General features: G+C 41.0%; 1 protein-coding gene across 1 annotated transcript; it reads right to left on the bottom strand.

Moving 5' to 3' along the window:
* Nucleotides 1-2,187: 2,187 nt before the first annotated feature.
* Nucleotides 2,188-5,264, bottom strand: LOC308299922 (zymogen granule membrane protein 16-like; the record flags this gene model as incomplete). Its single annotated transcript, XM_080743700.1, has 4 exons — nt 2,188-2,370; nt 3,700-3,838; nt 4,614-4,740; nt 5,204-5,264. 4 exons carry the CDS (start codon nt 5,262-5,264, stop codon nt 2,188-2,190), a joined length of 510 nt encoding a protein of 169 aa, XP_080599826.1.
* Nucleotides 5,265-10,397: the final 5,133 nt, after the last annotated feature.

Below are 10,397 nucleotides of genomic sequence, written 5' to 3'. Positions count from 1 at the left end.
ACTATTCTGTAGGCTACTAAATGTGTCATATTCACTGGAACTTGCCACAAGCCATAGCAATGTCATAATGTGCTGCCATTTTGTTCTTATTCATCACAGACTATAGCTGGTGCTGCAGTCATTTTGTTTGAATGTCACAGTTGTATTTAGTTTTTGCACACAGAATAGGGTTGATATCACTTTATGGGGGAAGACCCCTGTCTTCTGGAAGAATTGGCAGCTTATGGGGGAAGACTGGGCACCTTTTAGTAAAACTATAGGCCTAAACAATCCTACACTCAGTGAAACCATGCCTAACCCAACCCTTATAGCTCATTAATACTTGCCCAGTTTCCCCAGTGCCCAGAATGTTTTTGCCCACCCTTCCTGTTACCCTCTAACACCCTACCACCAAAGACCCAAAACACAAACTCATTTACACACATATTTTGCAAAACACATCTATCAACCAATCAAAAGATACAGCACAGTGGACTTATATCACAATCTTAATATACTTGACTAAATTAATACAAAAATGCTTAATAAATAATTTCACAAAAGAAATGCGTATTTAGGGTGAGAAACAACCTTGTTTGAGACTCCTGTGTGACAACAACGCATCACATATGTTGCGTGGAGGCAGGAAACATCCTGGACATTACACAATTAAAAGCGTGAAACATGGTCTTGAAAGACGCGACCGGTGTTTTTAATGCCTCCAACTATTAGTAAATAAATCTGAGTTATTATTATTATTATTATTAACTAGCTCCAAGTACAGATCTAGGTTCAGCTTAACAGATTTCCTGGCTTATTTTGAGAAATTTTGAGTAAATTCACGCTCTTTTTGGCGATATGCCGAAACTATCGTACATTTGGGAATTTTTTGAATTATTGATCGTACATCGTACAGAGGGTCAAATTATCGTACAAACACGATAATTATCGTACATCTGGCAACACTGCTGGGGAACGACTAATATACACAGGGCTGTATTAACCATTGGGCCAGTGGGGCCGTTGCCAGGGGCCCTTGGCTCTTAGGGGCCCTTGGGGGAACTGGGCCACGTGGTCATTAACAATTTACTAAAGTTAAATGTATAGGTTAATTCAAAATCAAATGTGTGGGGCCCTCCTCTGTTGTCTACAGGTGCTTTCTTTCCCCACAGATGATCATCATGGCTTAAAATGGCAAGAAATGGCCCCTCAAAATGATGGTTTAGTGATGAGTCATCAATTTTCACAGTCTTTTGGGGTCTGTTTTTAGCCCAAGGAATGTTTTTCATGCAAAACAAATGCTTGCAATGGATTCAGAATAATTAAAAACCCCTAGTTTGACCCCTCACGTCCCACTTAAAGCAGATTTTTTTGGGAGTCATTTTTCCTTTATAGTGTGTAGTGTATAGTAAGTGAAGGTACAGTAGGTAGGTCGTTTTCAAAACTTTGCCCCGATGGGATTCCTTGGGACTTTTTTTCCCTCACTAAGGACATAATGAGGATACAGAATCAGTTGAGTTTGCTACTATTGCAATTTGTTTTAGGTTTTTTCATATAATGACTGGACTAAATATCTTGCAGGGTCGTTACAATATTATGAGAGATCCCTGTGATGCCAGGGGGAACATATCCCTAGCTTTTATGCCCATATATGGAGATATGGAGATCTCTGTGATGCCAGGGGAACAAATCCCTTTTATGCCCATATATGGAGATCCCTGATGTCCACATCCCTGATGTCCACATCACTGTGGCACAACCTCGCCCTTGTCGCCCTGAGGCGTCTTGCTAGTAATAATAATAATAACTCTTTCAGTCACAGTACATTTACTGAGCACACAAATATTTGAATCCTTTGTGTTAACAGTATGTTGAGTCAACCCGTTTACAACAGGTGCCAAGGGCTGATGGGTAAACATGGTGAATAAAAACACGAAGATTCACACATCAAATAGCTCCCATTTAAGATTATTTTTAATTTGCAAAAGGGGTAAACATAACAAGTCACAATTATCACGGCACAAAGTGACACGCTGCAATGTGTATTATAACCGCTATTTTTGAATAGCCAATATTTTAGTAAAAACTTGAAAGTGTTTGAAAAATGCTGAGTAATGTTGAATACTGAAGAACTACTGATTAGAATCGGCCTCAGGTGGGTTAATTAATCAAGACTGAGGTTAAATGGGTTAATGTGGACGGTTAGATTCAGCGAGTGGAGTTGGAGCCAACCAGGCCCCAGTGAGCTCCAATGGAGGAGATTCCGTTGCCGTTGTAGCGTCCACTGACCAACAGCAGTTCAGCATCAGGGTGACGTGGGTAGAAGTTGAAGGAATTGCCAGTGGGCTGACCAGCTCTCAAGAAGCGGCCCATGTTGGTCACAAATTGCAACTGCGACAGGAATCAAAGGTTCAATGACACTTGAATCAATTTGGTTATTACATTTTTTATTTCTAAAATGAGTAGTTGAATCTAGTGTTGAGGAAGCTATTTTGAAAACATCAATTACTTCACTCTGGAAGAAGTTGAACTACAGAAATCCATCCTCAGGGGAAATTGTGTGACGATACGGCAAGGAGTAGTTCACCACTTTTCAACCTATGTTCATATAATTGGTCCTCACTCAAAAATTATTTTTTTCCCTTTTTTTCAGAGGAGAGCTGTGGGCAGGTCAGAAACCCATCGTCTTGTGACATCATCGATTGCCAATCCATCTTATAGAAACTGCAGGCTTTCTATTCCTGAAAAGTTGCAATTTTAAAGTGGAAGCCATTGTTCTCGCGATAATAAAAATCGAAATATTGTTTTCAAAAATATTGATTAATTTTTTATTTATTTTTTGAAAATGATGATGTCACAAGACGATGGATTCTGAACTTCCCACAGCTCTCCTAGGAGACTTGGACTGAGTAGAAAGAAATTGTGATATTTTATCATGAACATTAGTGAGGACCTATTATATGAAGACAGGTTGAAAAGTGGTGAACTACTCCTTTAAGCACAACTATCAATACAGTGTCAGTGCCAAACAAAAGTGTCCATAACAATCAATGCTACTCAGTGCTACAAGTATCTCACCGCCATGTCAAACACAAGAAAAATACTCAATACTACAAAAAAAAAGCCAAATAAAAAAAAGTATCCATTGGTCAGTGCAAGAAAAACTAAAAGAAAAACAAGAAAGGGTGACACAGCAAGATGCACATGAGCACCCTCCCTGGAAAGGTCCTTAGAGGTCAGAGTCAGTACAACGATAGTTCCTAGGTTAGGAAGGTAGTCCTTCTTGCTTCATTGCTGAGGTGGAGTGCCACACCTGGCATCAGATCACACTTCTTACCAACACGACTTGCTGCATTCAAGCCGTGCTATACTTGTGACCTTGTGGTCCAAAGGCAAGAGCTCTATCGACTGAGCTACCCAGACACAACTTAGAAATAGTAGTTTAAAGTATTTTGTGACAAATGAAAATAGTGTCATGAAATATATAGGTTAGGTTTAGCATAGCAATGTGTTTGGACTGAACACTACAGTATACACAGTGTGAGGGGAATACATATAAGAACTGATAGATGTAGTAACTGGTGTAGTTCTGTTCTGATAGATGTAGTAACTGGTGGAGTTCTGACCTGATAGATGTAGTAACTGGTGTAGTTCTGACCTGATAGATGTAGTAACTGGTGTAGTTCTGACCTGATAGATAGTAACTGGTGGAGTTCTGACCTGATAGATGTAGTTGCTGGAATGCCATTTCCCAGAAACCTGAACAATGGCCTCCCCATCGCGCAGCTCCAGCTCGATTACCGTGCCAACTTTACGGCCGACCAGAGCACTCCAGATGCCACCATACTGAAACTGCAACCTGGATGTGTGTGTGCATGTGTATGCGTGAGCATGTGTGTGTGTGTGTGTGTGTGTGTGTGTGTGTGTGTGTGTGTGTGTGTGTGTGTGTGTGTGTGTGTGTGTGTGTGTGTGTGTGTGTGTGTGAGAGAGAGAGAGAGAGAGAGAGGGGGGCAGTGAGAGAGAGAGAGAGAGACGTAAGTGACAAGTTTTATCGCAAGACTGAACCCTTCTACTACATTCATTACACTTACTGCTCTGCATGCACCGTATGTGTTGACTAACATGTGCTGTGGAAGGAGTCATGCCTCTCAACTGAGTTTTATACTTTTATTTAACAAAGGTTAACATGTTCTTTTGTAAACATCTTTGTTCCTAAAAATAAAATTCCACCGAAAAAGAGTATCTGTTGAGGATACTGTACATCAGTCATGACGTTTGATCGTCAATTTTATCACATCTCAATTGTAAAACTGTAACTTAACTTGCTTGTATCATGTAACTTGAGCCAAAAATTACCCAAAATGTATCTCAGTTACCTGACGAGTTACAGAAATATGCATGCAACTCAGTTACCAGCAAGTTACAGCAAAATGTAACTTAGATATGTAACTCAGTTACATGTAACTTTAACTTCCCCAACACTGCCGGTGAACACAACCAATCGTGCTCGCTGAGACGCCTTGCCAAGCTGGAGGACTGTTCAGCTAAATGCTTGCATTGTATCAATACAGGACAACTATACGTTTCTACTGTTGACAAGTGAACTGTACATGTAGTAGCCTATACGTACATACCCTGTGATGTAGGAGTTGTTTATCTCCCAGACCCTGATGGCTGTGATGTGTCCCTCCCCCACGGTCCGGAAAGGGTCACCTAACCCTTTACCCACTGCTAGAGAGTAGCTGTACGTCTCGTTGGTTGCTAGGGAAACACAGTGAGAGAGAGAGAGAGAGAGAGAGAGAGAGAGAGAGAGAGAGAGAGAGAGAGAGAGAGAGAGAGAGAGACACACAGAGAGAGAGAGAGAGAGATTGATTAACATCCATCAGTCAACAAAGTTATGACATCCGTGTGCATTACATTTACACACTTACATTTCTGTATTGTGAAGTGTTTTACATTAATCTTTTTTCTTTTCTTTTAATTCCTGGTTGACAGTAAGTGCACATGTGTGCCATGGGACTTATTACTTACTTACTTATGGGAAGTATTATCAATATTATTTAGGATTGAATGAATTGCATTCTGTGTATCTCTCTCACACGCATACATACGCACGCACGCACACACACACACACACACACACACACACACACACACACACACACACACACACACACACACACACACACAGTGGCAGTTACAGTTACAGTAGGCTACTACTCACGTCTGGCCCATGCTGAAGACAGCAAAACGGTCACAATCACAGACAGTGGACCCACGGCCATGCTGAGTTAATGACACTGGAAAGAGAAGATAACATTATTATATAGTTAGTCCTGATCCCCACGGCCTTTGCTGCGTGTCACTTCCCATCTCAACATACTATACTATCAAGCTAAAACTAAAAAGCCCCCAAATAAATCATGTTATTAAAGTTATTAACGTGTACATCTTCACTATACATTTTTACTTTATAGTGCATGTACCATACATTCAGCTTACAGTCAGGTTTGTCTGGTTTCACTCAAATGTGTCACAAATATAATATAATACTTCTAAATATTCAACATTTCCAACATGCAACATGAATGTAATTGTAATCCACAGGAGGCAAGCTGTCTTCAATTTCAACAACATACAACAACAACAACAACAACAACAACAAAAAGCTGTGATTATTAAATTGTATTCTATTGTATTCTATATTGTTATCCCAGTATGCTTACCTGTGCGCAGCCAGTCTGAGAGAACTCAAAGTCAGTCCGGTGACCTCAGCCTGCATGTGCTTTATCTGATCCTACCAGAAAACACCTGTCTTTATATATGCATGCTCTCTTATGTGCTGACATTTCCTGGTAGGTGTTGTGTCGGAAGACAATGGGTCTTTCCCATGAGGAAGAAACAGAGGACAGACAAGCTGCTTTCAAATGTCAAGATGGCAATGAATTACTGCTGTGGTGCATACCTATCACATCCCACGGGGAAACTTCACTTTTTTTCTATTGATTGGTCATGCCATGGAGACTTGAGTTCAACAATATTCTTTTTGTATTCGTCGCATTCCTAACAAAATGTATCATAGTACATTTACCCCCATTGATTCTGGATGGGGGTAAATGTAGATTCAAGGGTCAAGTAAATTTACTCCCATTGATTCTGACCCAAATGCATTTGGGTCCCCATCCAGGGCAATGCATTTGGGTCCCCAGGGCAATGCATTTGGGTCCCCATTCAGAATCAATGGCCATATATGGAGAACCCTGATGTCATCAATATTAAGCCCATATCTTGGAATGCCCATATATGGACATATTGTGTCAGTCTCTGTTGTTTCAGCATGACCTCGCCCTTCGGGTGTCTTACTGGTAAAATATGCTGTAATTAAAGTCCAATTAAAGTGTTGTATGATGACAGCTTTACATACACAGTAATATCATGTTAATGTGTAAACTGAAGATGATATTGACATGAATTAAATGCTTTCATTGACTCAACATTCAGTGATTCAACATCTAGAACTTCTTCTTGGGGTCAGAGCCAATCACGCCCCAGTGAGCTCTGCTGGAGGTTAATCCGCTGCCGTTGTAACATTCTATAGCAATGACTTTGAGAATATAGATTATAAACACTTATTTTAACCAAAGAAAATCACTTACCCTACCTTTAACTGGGTATATTGAACTGTTATAGGCTCCGGTGCTGTGAACCAGTATATTCATGAAGGTAATATGACCTTGTTTTTAAATTCCCCTGTAAACCACCAGTAAGGTTATTATGCCAAACAGTAGATTTTCCAGGGAAGAAATGTTTTCGAGAAATTGTGAGCTGCTGTCTTTGTAATGTGTTACCTGGACTATGGACAGACTGGATAGGCTGGTTAACTACAGACAATAGCCATTCATGTACAATGGTTTGAACTCTTGACTCAAGGCTTACCAAATATTGAGCCGGGTTTGAAAGGCCAGCATAATAGTCTCCACCACAATCAACGTTTGTATTCACTTTCATAAATGGAACACGTTATCCTAACATGGCTGACCAGGAGGAGGCAGTATAGAGACAAATGAGGGTCTTTATTAATATCAAATTATTGGCTTAGGAATGCAACAAAACAAAAATTACATCCCATATTCCCCAGATACCCCTTGTCTCCATGGGGTGAGTGATCGATAGAAAAAAAGTCATTTTGGGGGAGAACTATCCCTTTAATATTCCCATATTATTGAGCCTCCACACTGTATGACGTGTTCTGTAGTGTAGGCTTGTTTTTAAATACTAGAGGTTCAGGACAGGCCACTACGATCACATAGAGTTTGGTACGCTACGCGGCCCTCACACCTACATCGCACTGCTGATCAGGGGCAATATTATTTTCTGTGTCTTTAAGAAAAAGACACAGAAACAGAAAGATAATTTTAATTTGCAAAAGTGGTTAACATAACAAGTAAACCATCACAATCAGAATTCTTTAAGTTGGCACATACTATATGAGTGGAATACTCTTTAAGCAAAAACGAGAGAATGAAAATGGGTGTTGTGTTTATTATTAGGTTAAATGAGACAAGTTGATGTTGTGGACGCTTTGATTCAGTGATTCAACATCTAGTGCTTGGAGTCGATCACGTCCCAGTGAGCACCGATGGAGGACAGTCCGTTGCTATGGTAGCGTCCACTGATCAACAGCAGTTCAGCATCAGGGTGACGTGGGTAGAAGTTGAAGGAATAGCCAGTGGGCTGACCAGCTCTCAAGAAGCGGCCCCTGTTGGTCACAAATTCCAACTGCAAAAGAGACAGGAATTAAATGGTCAACTCAATATATTGAACTGGTGTAGGCTCCTGTGGTGTGTGTGAATCAGTATATTGATGAAGTTAATATGACCTTGGTTTTACTTTTAAATTCCTCTATGAACCACCGGTAAGTTTACAATGAAAACCGGCACATCTTGTCCGCGTATCTCTGTCTGTCTGTCTGAAGGTCACGCCTGACACTGTGGTTCCCCTGACACATCACTGTGACATCACAGGTGATATCACAGGTGACATCACCTATGTAAAAGTCCATATATGCGTATTCCCCAGAATCCCTTTTATGCCCATATATGAAGATCCCTGATGTCATCGATATACATCACTGGCCAGTTGGCCAAGGCATGGCCCATATCTGTGTGGCTGGTTCAGATAGGGATCTCCATGTATGGGCATAAAAGGGATTGTATGTTGTGATGTCATGGGAACCACTTTAACAGAATCTATTTTATGCTCATATATGGAGATCCCTGATGTCCAGGCCTGTCAACTCTCCTGGATTTCCCAGGAGTCTCCTGGATTTTGAACCCCTCTCCTGGGAGTCTCCTGGATTGGCAAATCTCCTGGATTTCTCCTGGATTTTGTATCAAACTCCCAAAATTCACCAGAACACAGGAAATTACATCTACTATGTTAAAATTTTTCTGGGGGAGGACCCCCAGACCCCCCGCTTTAGGGGTGGGGGCAATGCATGCAAGAAAGATCATACAGATATTCACTTAAGTAATGACTTAAAGATGAGAAATCATTATTAAAGATGTCCTTTTGCTTCAGTCATCAAATCTGTACAACAACATTTGGCATTTTAAGGCTGAAATTGTACCCATGCTAGTAAAGTAAGCCTGATAAATGTATCAAACATGCACAAAATTCAACAGAACACAGGAAAAAATATCTATTAATACGTTTTGGGGAGAGGACCCCCCAGACCCCGGTTGGGGAGTTCCGCGCGCCCCCCAAAAATAAATCTCCTGGATTCTGACAGTCCAATGTTGACAACCCTGCTGATGTCATCAATATTAAGCCCATATCTAACAGGACTTCATATGGGAATGCCCAGATATATGGAGGAGGACAGCCCATACCTGGTTCAGACAGGGATCTTCAGGTATAGGTATAAAAGTCTTGTACTATATATAGTACATGGATCTTCATATGGGTACCAGGGGTCTCCATATATGCGTAACTGGTCCGATATATGACCTCGCCCTTTTGGTCAAGGTCGCATGTCGCCCTGAGGCGTCTTACTAGTTACGTCAAACTGTAGATTTCCCAAAAAGAAGAAACTGAAGACATGTTTTCGACAGCTATTGTGAGCTGCTTTCTTTGGAATGTGTTGGAATGGACGGACTGGAGTGGATTGGTAATTACATTTTACATTGCTAAAATCAAACAGATATGAATATCTTTGATGTCCGGCAGAAAACTCCTGTTTTTGCCCTATTTACTTGATCATACTGCAGCAAGTTTACAGCATCAAAAGTAGCAGATCCGCCAGCTTGAAACGTGGTAGATGTATAGTACAGTAGTTTCTGATCTGATAGATGTAGTTAGATGTAGATGTAGTTACCACATAGATGAAGTTGCCGGGATTCCATTTCCCAGAGATCTGCACAATGGCCTCCCCAGCACGCAGCTCCAGCTCTATTGCGGTGTTAACGATTTGGCCAACTCGTGCACTCCAGATGAAATTGTACTGAAACTGCAACCTGTGTGTGTGCGTGTGTGCGTGCGTGCGTGCGTGCGTGTGAGAGAGAGGGAGAGGGACAGCATTCATTAAAAAAATAGTTTAAAAGAGAAAGTGCAATTCAGGTTCAGAGAAAACATGACAACATTGAGTGACAAGTTTTATCGCAAGACACTGAACCTGCTACTCGCTCATTCATTACACTTATATATACTGCTCTGTGATGTGGAAGGGAATCATTTATCATTCACGAGACACATATTGACTTATTTCATACTAATAATTTCATGATAATATACATACGTAGATAACAGGTAGCCTAACATACTTATTAGATTAGACTTGACATATTGCAGGATTGTTTTAAAATGTCTCTAGACTCTAAACTTCCGTATCAGTCAACTCATCTTCATAAACTGTGTTCTCTGTTCCTGATCGACATACCACAAAAGATAAAGGGACTTCAGGGCTGGTTGTTATCTAAACATCTCTTCTATTTTTAACCTCCTGTGAGTCTGGGTATTGCCTGATTTACTGGATCTGGCATGCAGAAAATAGCTGAACTACAGACATGCATTGCATGCAGTGCTTGTAGCCTACATTTTTGCCGCAGGCTTCTCTCCAGCTAGACTGTTCAGCTTTCTGTCTGCTAAATGCCTACATTGTCTCAGTACAGGAAAAACAATATGCTACTTTCTACCGTTGACAAGTGAACTGTATATCTAGTATACCCTGCGATGTAGGCGTTATTGTGCTCCCACATCCTGATGGCTGTGATGTGTCCGTCCCCCTTGGTCTGGAAGGAGCTTCCTTGCCCTTTACCCACTGCTAGAGAGAAGCTGTACGTCCCATTGGCTGGAGAGAGAGAGAGAGAGAGAGAGAGACAGAGAGAGAGAGAGAGAGAGAGAGAGAGAGAGAGAGAGAG

This window comes from Nannobrachium achirus (assembly GCF_963921795.1).
Source record: "Nannobrachium achirus genome assembly, chromosome: 2".
NCBI lineage: Eukaryota > Metazoa > Chordata > Actinopteri > Myctophiformes > Myctophidae > Nannobrachium > Nannobrachium achirus.
This window is presented reverse-complemented; position numbering and strand designations above follow the sequence as displayed.